Source organism: Erinaceus europaeus, chromosome 1, assembly GCF_950295315.1.
Source record: "Erinaceus europaeus chromosome 1, mEriEur2.1, whole genome shotgun sequence".
Lineage (NCBI taxonomy): Eukaryota > Metazoa > Chordata > Mammalia > Eulipotyphla > Erinaceidae > Erinaceus > Erinaceus europaeus.
In genome coordinates this window covers 728028-746013 of record NC_080162.1, presented here as the reverse complement: position 1 = coordinate 746013, position 17986 = coordinate 728028, and the positions used below count along the sequence as shown (strand labels likewise).

General features: G+C 59.7%; 1 protein-coding gene across 1 annotated transcript in view; it reads left to right on the top strand.

The window, feature by feature from the left end:
* RET (ret proto-oncogene) overlaps positions 1–17529 on the top strand; it is a 49969-nt gene extending 32440 nt beyond the window's left edge. Inside the window, exons 13-19 of the mRNA XM_016194765.2 lie at positions 2215–2322; positions 3539–3753; positions 3828–3950; positions 6434–6504; positions 11163–11300; positions 13060–13159; positions 16679–17529. Coding sequence (XP_016050251.2) covers positions 2215–2322; positions 3539–3753; positions 3828–3950; positions 6434–6504; positions 11163–11300; positions 13060–13159; positions 16679–16858 — 935 coding nt within the window. The 3' untranslated portion in view covers positions 16859–17529. The remainder of the gene's footprint in view (positions 1–2214; positions 2323–3538; positions 3754–3827; positions 3951–6433; positions 6505–11162; positions 11301–13059; positions 13160–16678) is intronic.
* Positions 17530–17986: the final 457 nt, after the last annotated feature.

Sequence of the window (17986 nt, the reverse complement as noted above, 5' to 3'; positions counted from 1 at the left end):
GGAATGTGCCAATCTGCCATGGCTGCACTGTGGCCCTCGGGGACCAGGGCCCCAGCAGACAGTGGGCACACGTCAGCTTGGCACGTGTAGGCTACATTGTAGCACTGGGGGGCACACCATACAGGACGCCCATAGATGGCTGTATTCACGGCCCCTGGTCACGCAAACATGGTCCCAGAGGTTGTGACACCCCACTGTCCTCTGCTGGCAAGACTGGGCGGATGACAGAGGTGACGGCCCTGCTGGGCTGGGGGGAGTGGGCAGCTGACTCCTGGCCAGCCTCCCGCCGCCTGCGGTTGGCGCACACAGTGTCTATTTTTTCATTTTCCCTGGTAGGAATAGTTTGTTACAGGCTGTAACACATCGAGCTAGAGTGTACGCTTCCACCCCCACCACCAGGGTTCTGCGTCCACACCCCCAGCTCCCAAAGGCAACCGGCAGCATTCTCACAGGTCTTACCGTTGCTTCTGTTTGGTTTGGATTCTATTTTTCAAAGTTCATGTGTTATCAGGTCTCTAGATTCTTTCTTGCACAAAGACCCGGGTTCAAGCCCTCGGGCCCCACCTGCAGGGGGAAAGTTTCACAAGTGGTGAAGCAGGGCTGCAGGTGTCTGTCTCTTTCCCTCTCCACCTTCTCCTCCCTTTCAATTTCTCTTTGTTTCTTTCTAATAATAACAAATAAAACTTTAAAATAGGATGTCTAGACTCCACATGAGTGAAACCATCTTGTCTTTCATCTCTTACTTCACTGAGCATAGTTACCTCCAGTTTCATCCATTTTGTCTCAAGTACACAACATCATTTTTTATGGCAGAGTAGTATTCCATGGAGTCTATATCCCATCACTTCTCTATCCAGCCGTCTGATGATGGGCGTCTCGGCTGCGTCCACTCTCTGGCTGTTGTGAATCACGCAGCTGTGAACAGGGCCATGTGTCCCTTCTAATTAGTGTTTAGTGTCCAACTGGATAAACGCCTCAGAGTGGGGTTGCTGGGTCCTACGGTGATGCCATTTTCACTTGTTTAACGACCCTCCAACAGTCTCCACAGGGGCTGCCCCAGTCTGCGTTCCCACCAGCAGGGGAGCAGAGTCCCTTTTCTCCACCCTCTGCACACTCGTCCTTTGCTGGTACTCTCAGGTGTGAGGTGGTACTGCAGTGTAGCTTTAATCTGCATTTCTGTAATGACAAGCACACGTGGCATTTTTTTGGCTTCACTGTCACTCCAGGACCTGGACATCAGGAGTTTAGGGACGAGAGAGAGAGTGAGAGAGTCCCCTTTCACTGCCAGAGGATCATTGAGAAGGGACTTCACACAGTGTATTTTTTTTTATTTATAAAAAAGGAAACACTTAGGGAGGTCAGATGGTAGCGCAGTGGGTTAAGCACATGTGGCAGGGGCGTAAGGATCCCGGTTTGAGCCCCCGGCTCCCCACCTGCAGGGGAGTCGCTCACAGGCGGTGAAGCTGGTCTGCAGGTGTCTGTCTTTCTCTCCCCCTCTGTCTTCCCCATCTCTCTCCATTTCTCTCTGTCCTATCCAACAACAAATGACATCAACAACAATAATAACCATCACAAGGCTACAACCAAAAGCACAACAAAAGAAAAATGGCCTCTAGGAGCGGTGGATTCATGGTGCAGGCACCGAGCCCAGCAATAACCCTGGAGGCAAAAAAAAAAGGAAACACAGACAAAAACCATAGGCTAAGAGAGGCTCAACTCCACACAGTTCCCACCACCAGCTCTCTATCCCACCCCTCCCCTGTGTCTAAAATTCACTGATGACTGGGGCAGGGGAGACAGCATAGTGGTCATGCAAACAGACCCTCATGCCTGAGGTTCCAAATTCCCAGGTTCAGTCCCCCGCACCACCATAAACCAGAGCTGAGCAGGGCTCTGGTGGGAGGGAGGGAGGGCGGAAGGATAAGAAGGAAGCTGCGGCTGCAGGAAGTGGTGAGGCAACACTGGGAGGCACAGGAAGCAGGTGAATGTGTGCAGGCCTGCTCCTTGCGGTCCTTGGGCCCCAGAGGTCGTCGAGGGCCCCGCAGGCCCCCGCACGGGCTGCGAGGTGCCCCTGGCACCGGGACCCTCTTGGGATTTGTCTGACCTGGGTGGTGCCTCTGTGAAGACCCCCGCAGACGGCTGGCTTGGCCGGCAGGGTCCTGGAAGGGCGTCTGGAGGGACGGGCGTGCGACTGCTGTGTTCACCTTCTTGCAGAGAACGCCTCGCCCAGTGAGCTGCGCGACCTACTGTCGGAGTTCAACCTCCTGAAGCAGGTCAGCCACCCCCAGGTCATCAAGCTGTACGGGGCCTGCAGCCAGGACGGTAAGCCGGGCGCAGACTGGGCTCTGCTGGCTGCTCGCCTGCGTCCTCCCCTCCTCCTCCTCTCCTCCCCTCCCCTCCCCCTGTCCTCCCCTCCCCCTCCCCCTGTCCTCCCCTCCCCCTCCTGCCCTCCCCTCCCCCTCCTGCCTTCCCCCTCTCATGCCCTCCCCCTCTCAAGCCCTCCCCCTCTCCTGCCCTCCCCCCTCCTGTCCTCCCCCTCCCCCTCTCCTGCCCTCCCCCCTCCTGTCCTCCCCCTCTCCTGCCCTCCCCTCCCCCTCTCCCGTCCTCTAGGGTCATCACTGGGGCTTGGTGTGGGCACTCCATTGCCAGCGCTCCTGGAGGCCATTTTTCATTGTTATTGCCTAGAGACAGAGAGGGAGAGAAACCGACACCTGCAGAGCTGCTTCAGCACTCGTGAAGTAACCCCACTCCCCCCCCACAGGTGTGGAGCCTGAGGCTTGAACCCTGGTCCTTGTGGGGGTCCTTGCACTCAGTGTGCTACATGCACTTAACCAGGTGCCCAGGCATGCGGCCCCCAGCCTCGTTCTCCACCTTCCCGGACGCTGGGCTGTGTCTGGCCCGGTGGAGCCTGCATGCTGCCTAGCTGGCGGGATGGCGGCCTTGCAGCAGGAGGCTCTGTCCTAGCCTGCAGGGCCCTCAGAGGGCTGGTGACACCGCTGGCGGCTCCCCAGCCCCCCAGCAGGAAAGTCCAGGTGTCTAGAGCACGCCGTCATCACCTCCCCACGGCCCACCCGGCCCGAGGCAGCGAGGCAGGCCATAGCCGCCAGGCACAGGTGTCCGCGGAGGGGACCGGGCTGGTCTGCTGGTCGTCCAAAGCCCCCCCCCCCCCCATGCCACTCGGGACCCTCGCTGCGGGGGTGCGGGGGCACCTGGCGGGTGGGAGGCCCCGGGAGAGCAGCGGAGAGGCTGTCACCAGGCCGCATGCACGCCCAGACCGTCGCCTGCTTGGGACGGGGAGCAGACGGGTGCTGTGCCCTGGCCGCGGGGCTGCCAGCTGGGCGCCAGCCCTCAAATCGGCGCCTGACGCCCCGGGTCTGCGGCTGGGACGCGGCCTCGGCAGGGTGAGCAGGCTGCAGGGCTGTGTCTGCCCACCGCGCCAAGGGACGGGCCTGCGCCCAGGGTCCCAGCGGCTCCCCACGCCCCGCCCGACGCCCCAAGGGGCCCTGCCCCCTCCCACCGCCCGCTCTGCCGCCCCCAGGCCCGCTGCTGCTCATCGTGGAGTATGCCAAGTACGGCTCGCTGCGCGGCTTCCTCAGAGAGAGCCGCAAGGCGGGTCCCGGCTACGTGGGACACCGCGGCAGCCGCAGCCCCAGCTACCTGGACCGCCCTGACGAGCGGGCGCTGACCATGGGGGACCTCATCTCCTTCTCCTGGCAGATCTCCCGAGGCATGCAGTACCTGGCAGAGATGAAGGTGGGTGCCGCCCGCCTGAGCACCCGCCCACCTGCCCGTGGGCCAGGCTCAAGCTCCCTGCTGTCCCCTCACAGCTCGTCCACCGGGACCTGGCAGCCAGAAATGTCCTCGTGGCTGAGGGCCGCAAGATGAAGATTTCCGACTTCGGGCTCTCCCGAGATGTTTACGAAGAGGACTCCTACGTGAAGAGAAGCAAGGTGGGGCTGGGTGCCGTGGAGCCCCAGACGGGCCGGGAGCAGGGAGCCCACTGGGAGCGTGGAGGAAGGAAGCAGATGCCGCTTTACGAACTTTCCTTCGCTGGGCGGTTTACAGGCGACAGCGGGTGCAGTGGTTTGCCCTTGGTGACAGTTGTCAGTCCTCCACATGACAGCCCAGGCCCTCCAGGTCCTCCTCAGAACTTCACTTTAAGGACCTAGGCTTTCTCTAGCCTCGGCCCCAGGTCCCTCTGTCCTGGGTCTCCGGCGAACCTCCTTTTCCAGGACCTGCCCGGCCTGTGTCCTCGCTCCTCCTGCCTTTTCAGAGGCTCCAGGGCCCTGAAGCGGCTGTTGATTTGAAGCACTTCCACCTGTTTGGTTTTTTGAAGGTCGCCCGGTGCTGTGAAAATAACGGTTCTCTTCTCTGCAGCTGTTCCTCTCGCTTCTGCTAAACGAAAGGTCACTGTTTCCCTTCTGTGTAACTTGAGCTTTTGTGCTCAGAGGCGAGTGGAGAGAAATAGCCTTGAACCTGGCGGGAAGCAGTAGGACCCTCTACCACTGAGTGCTCCCTGAGCCGGGGGCCCCACGGGGCGGGTGTGGAAGCCACACAGGTGGCCCCTGACATGCAGCCCAGAGGTGCCTTGGAGGCTTCTTAGAAACTCTCCATGGGGCCGGGCGGTGGCCCACCGGGTTAAGCACACATAGCCCAATGTGCAAAGACCCACGCAAGGGTCTGGGTTCAAGCCCCCGGCTCCCCACCTGCAGGGAGGACGCTTCACAAGCGGTGAAGCAGGTCTGCGGGTGTCTCTGTTTCTCGGCCTCTCTATCCCCCCCTCCTCAATTTCTCTCTGTCCTGTCCAATAAAATAGAAAAAATGGGGGCCATGTGGTGGCGCATCTGGTTGAGCACAGATGTTACAATGTGCAAGGACTCAGGTTCAAGCCCCGGTCCCCACCTGCTGGGGGAAAGCTTTGCGAGTGGTGAAGCAGGGCTGCAGGTGTCTCTCTGTCTCTCTCCCTACCCTCTCAATTTCTGTCTTTATCCAATAAATTTTTAAAAATTTAAAAATAAAGGGAAAATGGCCACCAGGAGCAGTGGATTTGTAGTGCCAGCACTGAGCCCCAGGGAAAACCCTGGACACAAAAGGGAAAAAAACAGAAGAAGAAAAGAAAGTTTGAGACCTAAAGTAGGTGAGGAGACGTGGTTCCCTGGTGTTTGCGTTGGCCCTCGTGTCACCCTTCAGGACCGAGGACACACTGGCACGGCCAGTCCGCGGGGCCGCCTGGCATTCAGAGAAGCTTTCTCAGCAGAGGAGCACACGGAAACCGGCCACCTGAGCTCACGGGCGAGAAGCCAGGGCCAGAGGGGTGGCTTTGTTTTCCCCCGGGGCTCCTGTTCTGCCGCACCGCTCCTGCCCCGTGGAAGGGTGTGGACAGAGCCTTCCTGCCGCTGCCCGGGGCCTCCCCACTGGCGCTGTGTCAGGGAGAAACACACACTCGCACGTGCCGCGGGCACCCGAGAGCTCGGGCTCAGGTTGTGGGGCCGGGGCCCTGGAGACGGCCGCCCCCGAAGGGAGCCAGACTGTGAAGATGCTGGGGAAGAGTGAGCTGCGTGAGCACCGTGCTGGAAGCCGGAGCCTGCCTGCGTTTTAATCTTGGTTCACCTACTCGCTATCGGCTAGCGACAGAGAAATGGAGGGAAGGGGAGACAGAGAGGGAGAGAGACACCTGCAGCCCTGCCTCACCACTCGTGAAGTGGGTGCCGGGGGCTTAACTCGGGTCCTTGTGCCCTGTGATGTGAGGGCTTAGCCAGGGGCACCACTGCCTGGTCCCCGAGCCTCTCTAGCCTAGATATTGGTCTGTGCTTCATGGCTGACCCGCTGAGAACCATATTGGTCTGTGCTTCATGGCTGACCCGCTGAGAACCGCTCCCTCAGGCTGTGTCAGACAAGACTTGGCTAGCTCCGAGCCCACACGCGGCCGGCCTGTCAGGCTGTGCGGTGGCCGAGTTCTGAGGCGCAGAGCCTGACCGGAGGCCCTGGGCGGAGCTCTCCTCTCCGGGTTGTCGGGCCCTTGGTGCACCGGCTCCCAGGAGAGCCTTCCCCATGGGGGTGTCGGGCGTGGGTCTCCCCAGCCTCCACGTCCTCTTGAAGCAGGAAGGTCCTGCTGGGTGGTGTCGGCAGCCCACCTCTTGGGGGGTGACCCCCGGCGTGCCCGGGGCTCCCTGGTCTGGCAGTAGGAGCGCTGGCTCTCCAGGCCTAGAGGCTTCTTCTCGGGGGACCTTGAGCGCCCTGTGTGGCCCGTGCCGAGGGGCTGTGGAGCACAGGAGTCGCAGCGCCCGCCTCTGCCTGGCCAGCGCTGTAGCCAGTGGCCCCCTGCACTGTTGCTGGGTGTCCTCAGCAACACGCCCTCTGCCCTCTGCCCCGGCACCCTGCTCCCAGACTCTGGACTCTCAGGATGATGCTGTCGCCTTTGTTCTCTCCGAAGGGCCGGATCCCAGTGAAGTGGATGGCGATCGAGTCCCTTTTCGATCATGTCTACACCACCCAAAGTGACGTGTGAGTGTGTGGCTTACGGTGTGGACGGGGGGGGGGGGGGGGGGGGGACAGCCACCCAGGCAGCATGCTCAGGGAGCATCACTGGCCCCAAGTCCCTCCGGGTTCCCATCAACCCTCCACGAGTCCCCCCAGGCGAGGGGCTCAGGTGTTCACGCAGCAGGTGGCGGGGCCCCAGGAGTGAGGGCCCTGGGGTGGGGGTGACTGGGAGCCTGGCTCCTCCTTTCTCCCCACGTCTCCCTCTCCTTCCCCTCTTCTGAGCGTCTTGGTGACATACCAGCCCGAGCCCATGGTCCCCGTCCAGTAGGTCTGAGGACGGACGGATGGACCACGGCAGTGTCCCCAGAACCCGCCCCCACCCGCACAGGAATGGCTTTGAGTGACCCCGGTGCCCGGGGTGGGTGTTGTTAAAATTTCCGGACGGCTCCAGCTGGCCGGGCTGGCTTCACGGTGGTGAACAGAGACGCGGAGACAACGGCTGGGCAGGGAAGCTGTATTTCTTTATTCAGGAACAACGATTCACAAACTAAGACAAACTAATCACCAAACAGAACTCGGCTGTCTCTTTGCGTTGGCGCAAGCACTCTCTCTTTTCTCTGGAACTCAGGAACCCTCTCCCTTACTCTCGAACTCAGAAACTCTCGCACTCTCGCACTCTCGAACTATGGAACTCTCTTTTCTCTTGAACTCAGGAACTCAGGAACTCTGTCTCTCTGGCACTCTCTCTTACTCTGTAACCCTGAAACTCTCGAACTCAGGAACTCTGGCTAACTCTGGCACTCTCGAACTCAGGAACCCTCTCCCTTACTCTCGAACTCTGAAACTCTCGCACTCTCGAACTCCGGAACTCAGGAACTCTGTCACTGGGGAACTCAGGAACTCTCGGACTCCGGAACCCTCTCCCAGGGTCCCTTGGGGCGGGGCCAAGCAGGCCCGCGAAATTAACAGGACTCATCCAATTCTCTTGGAGGGGGAGGGCTAGAACAAGCCAATGTAAAGCATACGACAGGTGGGGGCCAAGCTCAGTCAGACTCTGAGCTGAGGGTCGCCCTCACAGGCTTGGGAGACAGCCTCCCGGGGACGCACACTCGCTCAGAGCCCAAGCCGGGCGGCACAGGAAAGTGCCGTGGACGGCCGGGTCGGGTGTTTCCTTGCGGCAGAGGTTGTGGGGGGTGTCTCCTCTCTCCTGGGAACAAAAAAGAATGGAAGCAAGCACTTGGCACACAGGGCAGTGGCCTGGCTGTAGGCACAGCCTAGATGGTGTCCCAGCGCTGCCTGGGAGATGCCACGGCCGCTCGGAGCTTCAGTGCCTGTGTCTCTCTCTGAGCGTGACTCTCTCTGGGCGTTTCTCTCTCTGTCTGCGTGTCTGTCTGTGTGTCTCTGTCTGGGTGTGTCTCTGTCTGGGCGTGTCTGTCTGGGTGTGTCTCTGTCTGGGTGTCTGGGTGTGTCTCTGAGCGTGTCTCTGTGCATGTCTCTGGGTGTGTCTCCCTGTCTGGGTGTGTCTGGGCGTGTCTCTCTGGGTGTGTGTCTTTGGGTGTGTCTCTGTCTGGGTGTGTGTCTGGGCGTGTCTCTCTATGGGTGTGTCTCTCTGTATGGGCGTGTCTCTCTCGCTGTTTATCTCTGGGCATGTCTCTGGGTGTGTATCTGGGCGTGTCTGTATGGGCGTGTCTCTCTGTTTATCTCTGGGCGTATCTCTGGGTGTGTCTCTGGACATGTCTCTGGGTGTGTGTCTCTGGGCATGTCTCTCTGGGTGTGTCTCTGGGCGTGTCTCTGGGTGTCTCTGTCTGGGTGTGTCTCTGGGTGTGTCTGGGTGTCTCTCTAGGTGTTTCTGTCTTGGCATGTCTGTCTGGGTGTGTCTCTGGGTGTGTCTCTTTATGAGTGTGTCTGGGTGTCTCTGAGTGTGTCTCTGGGCTTGTCTCTGTATGGGTGTCTCTCTGGGAGTGTCTCTGGGCGTGTCTGGGTGTATCTGTCTGGGAGTGTCTGGGCGTGTCTGTCTGGGAGTGTCTGGGCGTGTCTCTGTCTCGATGTGTCTCTCTGGGTGTGTCTCTGGATGTGTCTCTTTGGGTGTCTCTCTCTGGGTGTCTCTGGGTGTGTCTCTGGATGTGTCTCTTTGGGTGTCTCTCTAGGTGTCTCTCTCTGGGTGTGTCTGTCTTGTCAGGGTGTCTGGGCGTGTCTCTGTCTGGGTGTCTCTGGGCGTGTGTCTGGGCGTGTCTCTGGGTGTCTCTGGGCGTGTCTGTCTGGGTGTGTCTCTGTCTGGGTGTGTCTCTGGGCGTGTGTCTGGGTGTGTCTCTGTCTGGGCATGTCTCTGGGTGTGTGTCTGTCTGGGTGTGTCTCTGGGCGTGTGTCTCTGGGTGTCTATCTTGGCATGTCTCTGTCTGGGTGTGTCTCTGTCTGGGTGTGTCTGTCTCGATGTGTCTGTCTGGATGTCTCTCTGGGTGTGTATCTGGGTGTGTCTGTCTGGGTGTGTCTCTGGGTGTCTATCTGGGCGTGTCTCTGGGTGTGTCTCTGTCTCGATGTGTCTGTTTTGATGTCTCTCTCTGGGTGTGTCTCTGGGCGTGTCTCTGGGTGTGTCTGTCTGGGTGTGTGTCTGTGTGTCTGTCTGGGAGTGTCTGGGTGTGTCTCTGGGAGAGCCTCTCTGGGCGTGTCTCTCTGTCTGGGTGTGTCTGTCTGGGTGTGTCTCTGGGTGTGTGTTTCTGGGTGTCTATCTGGGCATGTCTCTGGGTGTGTCTCTGTCTGGTGTGTCTGGGTGTGTCTATGCGGGCGTGTCTCTGTCTGGGTGTCTGTCTGGTGTCTCTGTCTGGGTGTGTCTCTGTCTGGGCATGTCTCTTTGGGTGTGTCTCTCTGGGTGTGTCTCTGTCTGGGTGTGTCTCTCTGTCTGGGTGTGTCTCTCTGTCTGGGCGTGTCTCTGTCTCTGAGTGCAGGCAGTCTGGAGGCAGAGAGGCTGGACATCAGCGAGGACAGAGTTTAGGGAATAAAGGACTGAGCCAGCGAGCAGGTCAGCAGTGTCAGACACGTGAGCCTGGGGTGCGTTACCTGGCGTCACGTAAAAGATTGTGGGGGCCAGGCGGTGGTGCGCCTGGTTAATCACACCCACGGCGCACAAGGACCCGGGTTCGAGCCCTGTCCCCACCTGCGGGGGAAGCTTCACGAGTGGTGAAACAGGGCTGCAGGGGTCTCTGTCTCTCTCCCTCTCTCCTCCTCCCTCTCCACTTCTATCTCTACCCAATAATAAACCCAGAATAATAAAAATAGACGATGGTTTGGGAGGTTGCACGGCGACAGACTCCGGGACCCACAGGCCTGTACCATGGGCACGCGTAGGTCAGAGTGATGCTGGGACTCCCCCTCTCTCCCTCTCTCTCCCTCTCCCTCTCCCTATCTCCATCTCCCTCTCCCTCTCCTCCCTCTCCCTCCCTCCCTCTCTCTCTTCCTCTCTCTCCCTCTCCGACTCCCTCTCCCCTCCCTCTCCCTCCCTCTCTCTCCCCTCTCCCTCTCTCCCTCTCCCTCTCCCTCCTTCTCCCTCTCCCTCGCCAACTTCCTCTCCCTCTCCCTCTCTCTGTCTCCCTCTCACTCTCCCTCCCTCTCCCTCCCTCCCTCTCCCTCTCCCTCTACCTCTCTCCGTCTCCCTCTCCCTCCCACTCTCTCTCTCCCTCCCTCTCTCTCCCTCCCTCCCTCTCCCTCTCCCCCTCTCCCTCTCTCCCTCTTTTCTCTCTCTCCCTCTCTCTCCTTTCCTCTTCTCTCTCTCTCCACTCTCTTTCCCTTTCTTTATTATCTCTCTCTCCCTCCCTCTCCCCTCTCTCCTCTCCTCTCCTCTCTCCTCTTCTCTTCTCTTCTCTTCTCTTCTCTCTCTCTCTCTCTCTCCACTCTCTTTCCCCTTCGTTATTTACTCACTAGAGCAAATAAATCTTCTAAATGTGAAGCAGGTCTCCTAACTGTGACTTCATCAAGGGACTGCATGGTGTGAGTGCGTGGACTGCCTGCCGCAGAGCATTTACTAAACAGCTTCAGACAATCGTGTTCTGAGCCTCCCCGCCCACTGTGGGGGACCCAGAGACGGGACACCCCTGCATGGCAGTGCCCGCTGGCCAAGGCTCCGCACTCCGGCCCGGCCTGGCGCTTCTGTCAAGTGTGGGTTTCTGCCTTGCCGTCCTGGCGTGCTGAATAGCCCAGCTTCCAGTGCTTCTAAGGCGTGTCTCCAGGCCTCGGTGTCTGCCTGCGGGACTCCATCACCCCCAGAGGCCATGTTTGCTCAGAGGATGAGGAGAGAGGGGGAGGGGAGGGAGGGCGGGGAGAGAGAGAGAGAAGGCAGGCCTGCAGCACTGCTCATCCCACCTGGAAGTGGAGGCTAGGGGCTGGAACCCGGGTCCTCGACCATGCTGTAGTGTGCGCTCTGCCGGCCACAGCACCACGCGGTTTCTGTCCTGAGATCCCACCAAGACCCCAGGTGACCAAGAGCGCAGGGAGCCCCACCTCCACCTTGGCCACACCTGCCGCGCTGCCCCGATGCCGGCCACGCCACCTCAGAGGGACCCCAGCCTGTGGGTTGGCGACGGGCACGCGGGAGGCTTGGCGCCCGTCGGTGCAGCCGGGCCCGGACTCTGCGGGCGGGTGGGGGTGTCCCTCGGGCAGCGAGAGCCGCTCAGCGCCGGCACGTTCCACAGGTGGTCCTTCGGTGTCCTGCTGTGGGAGATCGTGACCCTGGGGGGCAACCCCTACCCTGGGATCCCCCCGGAGAGACTCTTCAACCTGCTCAAGACAGGATACCGCATGGAGCGGCCGGAAAACTGCAGCGAAGAGATGTGAGCAGGGTGCTGGGTCTGCGGGGAGGGGGCTGTCCTGCCCTCTGGGTGCTGAGCAGGGTGCTGGGCCTGCAGGGGGTGTCCTGCCCTCTGGGTGCTGAGCAGGGTGCTGGGCCTGCAGGGAGGGGGGGGGTCCTGCCCTCTGGGTGCTGAGCAGGGTGCTGGGCCTGCGGGGTGGGGGGGGGTCCTGCCCTCTGGGTGCTGAGCAGGGTGCTGGGTCTGCGGGGAGGGGGGGGGGTCCTGCCCTCTGGGTGCTGAGCAGGGTGCTGGGTCTGCGGGGAGGGGGGTGTCCTGCCCTCTGGGTGCTGAGCAGGGTGCTGGGTCTGTGGGGGGGTGTCCTGCCCTCTGGGTGCTGAGCAGGGTGCTAGGTCTGCGGGGTGGGAGGGGTCCTGCCCTCTGGGTGCTGAGCAGGGTGCTGGGTCTGCGGGGAGGGGGGTCCTGCCCTCTGGGTGCTGAGCAGGGTGCTGGGTCTGCGGGGAGGGGGGTCCTGCCCTCTGGGTGCTGAGCAGGGTGCTAGGTCTGCGGGGAGGGGGGTGTCCTGCCCTCTGGGTGCTGAGCAGGGTGCTGGGCCTGCAGGGGGGGTGTCCTGCCCTCTGGGTGCTGAGCAGGGTTCTGGGTCTGCGGGGAGGGGGGAGGGGTCCTGCCCTCTGGGTGCTGAGCAGGGTGCTGGGCCTGCAGGGGAGGGGGGTCCTGCCCTCTGGGTGCTGAGCAGGGTGCTGGGTCTGCAGGGGGGGTCCTGCCCTCTGGGTGCTGAGCAGGGTGCTGGGCCTGCAGGGGGGGTCCTGCCCTCTGGGTGCTGAGCAGGGTGCTGGGTCTGCGGGGAGGGGGGTCCTGCCCTCTGGGTGCTGAGCAGGGTGCTGGGTCTGCGGGGTGGGGGGGGGGTCCTGCCCTCTGGGTGCTGAGCAGGGTGCTGGGTCTGCGGGGTGGGGGGGGTCCTGCCCTCTGGGTGCTGAGCAGGGTGCTGGGTCTGCAGGGGGGGTCCTGCCCTCTGGGTGCTGAGCAGGGTGCTGGGCCTGCAGGGGGGGTCCTGCCCTCTGGGTGCTGAGCAGGGTGCTGGGTCTGCGGGGTGGGGGGGGTCCTGCCCTCTGGGTGCTGAGCAGGGTGCTGGGTCTGCGGGGAGGGGGGTCCTGCCCTCTGGGTGCTGAGCAGGGTGCTGGGTCTGCGGGGTGGGGGGGGGTCCTGCCCTCTGGGTGCTGAGCAGGGTGCTGGGTCTGCGGGGTGGGGGGGGTCCTGCCCTCTGGGTGCTGAGCAGGGTGCTGGGTCTGCGGGGATGGAGGTCCTGTCCTCTGGGTACTGAGCAGGGTGCTGGGTCTGTGGGGGGGTCCTGCCCTCTGGCTGCCTCGCTGCCCCAGTGCCAGCCCAGGGTGAGGCATTTCATGTGACCAGAGGCAGAGGACTACCCTTGGGCATGAGGCAAAGTGAGGTGGGTTCCAACCCCACCGGGGGCACCTACAGGGGTGAAGGGTAGCAGAGTGCAGGGCGGCCTGGGGGGCAGTCCTTCCAGAAGGGCACGGGGAGAGGTGCCCAGGTCAGGGCGCTCGGGGAGAAGTAGCCTGCACCAGACCAGAGCGGCGAGCGGTCTGTGCAGACAGTGGCACCGTCAGACGGTTTTCCCCTGGCAGGAGGGTGTCCGTGAGAGGGGGCCCATCAACCAAGGACACAGGCGGGTCCGTTCAGTCCACGATGGGCTGTGCTCCTGGCTCAAGCCGGGCGGGGGCCGGGGTCAGAGCGCGGCCGTAACCGGAGCCCGTCTCTGCAGGTACGGGCTGATGCTGCAGTGCTGGAAGCAGGAGCCGGACAAGAGGCCCGTGTTTGCCGACATCAGCAGAGACCTGGAGAAGATGATGGTGAAAAGCAGAGTGAGTACCTGATGGGCGGGCGGGCGGGCGGGCGGGGGCCTCAGGTCCTGGAGGTCCCGTGAGGACAGGGAGCTGGGCTGGGACCTGAAGAAACAGTGGGTGACGGCACCCTCCTCACTCTCCCCGGCCTCTCCTCCATCTATCCTCCTCTTCCTCTTTTTCTTCTTCCCCCAGGGCTCAGTGCCTGCAGGATGATTGCTATTCTGGTGTCGTTCTTGCCTCCAGAGTTATCACTGGGGCTTGCTGTCCATCTTATTTGGACAGGACAGAAAGAAATTGAGAGATGTTGTTTTCGCCGGGCCGGCTTCACGGGCGGGTAACAGACGACCGGGGACTCATGGCTGAGCTGTAGGCAGTGTCTCTTTATTCATGCAGGACGCAGCACAATCTAAGACGAGCTAAGCTAAGCTAAACACAAGTACCCTAAAACTCACCATGCTGTCTTTATATGTACTTGCCAAGTAGGGTGGAAACAGGATGTGACATAGAGAGGGTGGAGAGAAAAGTGACTGGTGACAATCAGAGTGTGACAAGGAGAGGATCAGGGTGTGACAAGGAGAGGGGGTGGAGCAGGCGAGAATTCTACCACTGAACCACCAATGCCCTGGAGGGAGGGTGGTGCTTGTTAACAGCAGTTATGTAAATAGAATGAAGTGGTTATGTAAATAGAATAGTGTTAAGCTGGGGGGATTTAAACCAAATGAAACAGAAGGGGGTTTTAAAAGCAGAATTAGAAGATACCAACAGAGAGAGAGGAAGGGAGATAGACAGGGAGAAAGACGGACACCTACAGACCTGCTTCACCGCTCGTGAAGCTTCCCCCTGCAGGGGGCTGGGGGAGCCGGGGGCTGGATCCTGGTTCCTTGTTAGCACTGTGTGCACTTCCCCAGGTGCGCCACCACCCTGCTCTCTGTTTATCTTTCTTTTTGATAAAGGCTGAGCTGCAGAGAGAGAAAAAGGGAGAGAGGAGAGGCAGCTCGAGAAGCCTCTCACCTCCAGCGTGGGCCCTTGTGCCTGCTGAAGTGTGTTCTTTCCCCGATGAGTGTGCCTGGCCCCTGCCTCCGGCCTCTTGCTCTTGAATTAACTCCTTGGGTTTCTTTTCGGTTCATGAAGAAAGCGAGGTTTTTAGCTTGACACTTAGGAATAACGCTCCATGGGTAGGAGTGGGAGGGAAAGACCCCACAGTCAAACAAAGGCGTTTTCAGGAAGGGCGAGAAGGGAGAGTGGAGGCGGGCGGCCTGGACTCAGACCCTGTGAACGGCTGGGGAGAGGCTGGGTGGAGAGGGCCGTGGGATGGCAGCACACAGCCCCTTCTCTGTAGCTACGTGTAGATGAACTTGGCGCCAGCACGCCAGGCCTTCCAGATTTTAAAAGGTGCTGTGCCAAGTTGCCACGGTGTTTTTCATTTTGATTACTTATTTGATAGAGACAGACATCTAAATAGAGGGAAGGGCAGGCTAGAGAAGGGTAGAGACAGAAATGCCTGCGGCCCTGCTTCACCTCTCATGAAGCTCCCCCTGCAGGTGGGAAGTGAGGCCTTGAACCTGAGTCCTTGCACTTTACTGCATGAGTGATCGATCCAGTGCACCACTGGCTGGCCCCTAAGTTGCCAAGTTTTTAAAGTTTGTAACTCATTTGAATTTGGGGCTAAACAGGGCATGTCTGAGAGGCAGAATCCATGTGCCTTCTGTTCACAGGTCTGGGTGAACGAGCATGCCAACAAGGTTCCTACTAGCTCTTTTTTTTTTTTAATTTTTTATTTATAAAAAGGAAACACTGACAAAAACCATAGGATGAGAGGGGTACAACTCCACACAATTCCCACCACCAGAATTCCGTATCCCATCCCCTCCCCTGATAGCTTTCCTATTCTCTATCCCTCTGGGAGCATGGACCCAGGGTCATTGTGGGATGCAGAAGGTGGAAGGTCTGGCTTCTGTCATTGCTTCCCCGCTGAACATGGGTGTTGACAGGTGGATCCACACTCCCAGCCTGTCTCTCTCTTTCCCTAGTGGGGCAGGGCTCTGGGGAAGCTGAGCTCCAGGACACATGGGTGGGGTTGTCTGTCCAGGGAAGCCTGGTTGGCATCATGGTAGCATCTGGAACCTGTGGCTGAAAAGAGAGTTAACATACAGGTTCCCACTAGTTCTTAGTGGAGCTTGCTACACAGACATTCTGTCTCAGAGGCTGGGGATGCCAGTGGATGGGACAGGAGCAGGCTGTGGCCCACAGGTTCTCCCGACACTAAATTTACTGAAACTGTCACTTCTTCAAGCTCTAAAAGCAAGATGCTACATTGAAAGACATCTTGAGGGGGCCAAGCAGTAACGCAATAGGTTAAGCGCACATGGTTCAAAGCGTAAGGACCGGCGTAAGGATCCCGGTTCAAGCCCCCAGCTCCCCACCTGCAGGGGAGTCACTTCACATGCAGTGAAGCAGGTTCACAGGTGTCTGTCTTCCTCTCCCACTTTCTGTCTTCTCCATGTCTCTCTGTCCTATCCAACAACAGCAATGGCAACAGTAACAACAACAAAGGCAACAAACTGGGAAAAATGGCCCCCAGGAGCAGTGGGTTCGTAGTGCAGGCACCGAGCCCGGCAATCACCCTGGAGACAGAAGAGAGAGAGGTGGTCTGGGAGGTGAAGCACTGGACTCTCAACCATGAGGTCCCAAGTTTAGTCCCCGGCAGCACATGTACCAAAGTGAAGTCTGGTTCTTTCTCTCCTCCTATAACTCTCATGAATAAATAAAGTCTTAAAAGAAAAGAAAGAGACCTCTTGAGATAAATGTTGAGCAGTGGCTGGAGCAGCCCTGAGTCATGAACGCCAGAAGTCCTGGCTCCTATCCAGGGAGCCCGTCTTCCCAGGACAATGAGCCAGGAGCCAGGCAGGGGTAGGAGCAGGCACTGGAGATCGTCTCTCTTGGGCACGAAAGACGGCGGGTCTGTGTGAGCAGGTTCCGTGCAAAACCCCCGCAAGTGGCTTCTCCCGTGTGGCATTACCTGTGTCCAGGCTCCCTGGAGCAAAGTTAGTCTCCAGCAGGGGAGGGAGCAAGGATGTTGGAGGGAGCTCGGGTCTCTGAAGAGGCCTTCCCCATGCTGTAGCAGCATAGCTGGGACGGTAAGAGGACACATTTCTTTACCCAAGAAAGTGGTTTATCATGACGATTACTTATGTGAGATCAGATAGACTGGCAGAGAAGCCGTGGAAGAGACCATCCACCAGGGCTGCCTCAGTGCAGGGGAGGCCGGGCTTGACCCTGTGCACATGGCGGAGCAACACACTACCCAGGTGAGCGGCTTCCCTGGCCCACAAGGAAGCGGCTTTGAAAGGGAAATGACCTTAGAGCGAGGTCAGAGGAGCAGGAGGCGGTGCCACGCAGTGGGGCCTCCGTGGTGAGCACAGTAGGGCTGCTGCACAGTGCGGGGCTTAGCGAGACTCCTTGGCCACAGCGGGACGGGCGGGTGGCAGCACGCCATGGCAACCCGGCCAGAGGTGACTGGCCGTGTCTCTCTTCCAGGACTACTTGGACCTGGCTGCGTCCACGCCGTCCGACTCCCTGCTTTACGACGACGGCCTCTCGGAAGAGGAGACGCCCCTGGTGGACTGTACTAACGCTCCCCTCCCTCGAGCCCTCCCTTCCACGTGGATTGAAAACAAGCTCTATGGTAGAATTTCACATGCGTTCACTCGGTTCTAGCCACGCCCCTGTGCGCCCTCCTCACTCCGCTGTGACTCCGTGGGGAGAGTTTCTGGTCTGAATGAAACCAAAGTCTTCCCTGAACCTTTTCCTTTGTAAACGTTTGAATTTGCATCTGGTTACATTCAGGCATTTCTATGACTCCGCTTTTGTTCTAAAGGATGTGAAAATAAGTATTATTATACTGCCCGGCGATTTAAGGTGGTAGAGAGCAGGGCAGAACTCTCAGGGGACATTGGGGAATGTTAGCGGGATGTTACGGGGGGCGGGGGGGTCCCTAGCTACAGTTCTTGTGATTTGACTCGTGTGGTAAATTGGCTGGAGCTGGGAAGGAGCTTGGCTTGGAAAGAAGGTGCACGGGAAGCATATCCAGGGCCCTCTGGGTGCTGTCCAGGCAAGTACGTGGCTCTCAGAGGCCACCAGTGCGGGGGGACCTGGGCCTGGGCCCTCGACACGTGTCCGCTGTTTGGGACACAGTCACCGACGGCTGTCCCCACACCCTTTGTGCTGTGCCCTGTCGTGACGGTCGCCACCTGTGAAGTCGGTGCTGAGAGCTGAAGCCGATGCGGTTGGACAGAACGTAGTCTGTGCTTCATGCGGTTGCGGCGGACAGTAAATACGGCTCTTGCCAAAACTCCTTCTTTTGTCTTCAATTAAATACTTGAATTTTTTTTTTCTTTTTCTGTTTCCTAACTTCACTGACGGTTTGGAACTCCTGGGTGTTGCAAACCCTTTTTCACAGGGGACTGGTCCTCTCGGCATGCCTCCCGGGCCACTGCCTGGCTGCCTCCGTTCAGGTCTAGCGCTGCTCTTTGCCCGTCCTGTTGTCTGTCCTGTCGATGGTGTGGGGGCAGAAGTGCTGCACCCTCGATCTGGAAGAGCCCCCTGACTATCCAACATGGGTGAAGACGAGTCGAGCAGCCAGGGCGACGTTGGGGGGGGGGGGGTCGCTACTCCTGCGGCAGGAAGCCGCTTGGCACGGCGTGCACTGGTGGCCCTGCTGCCCTGTGGCGACTCACACAGGTCGACAGGCAGCGACGGGCCCAGAGGGGGCCAGTGTCAGAGCTGCACTTCCCTTGCCCTCAACGCAGCCTTGTCTTAGGGGCCCGGAGCACGAGGCCCTGCGTG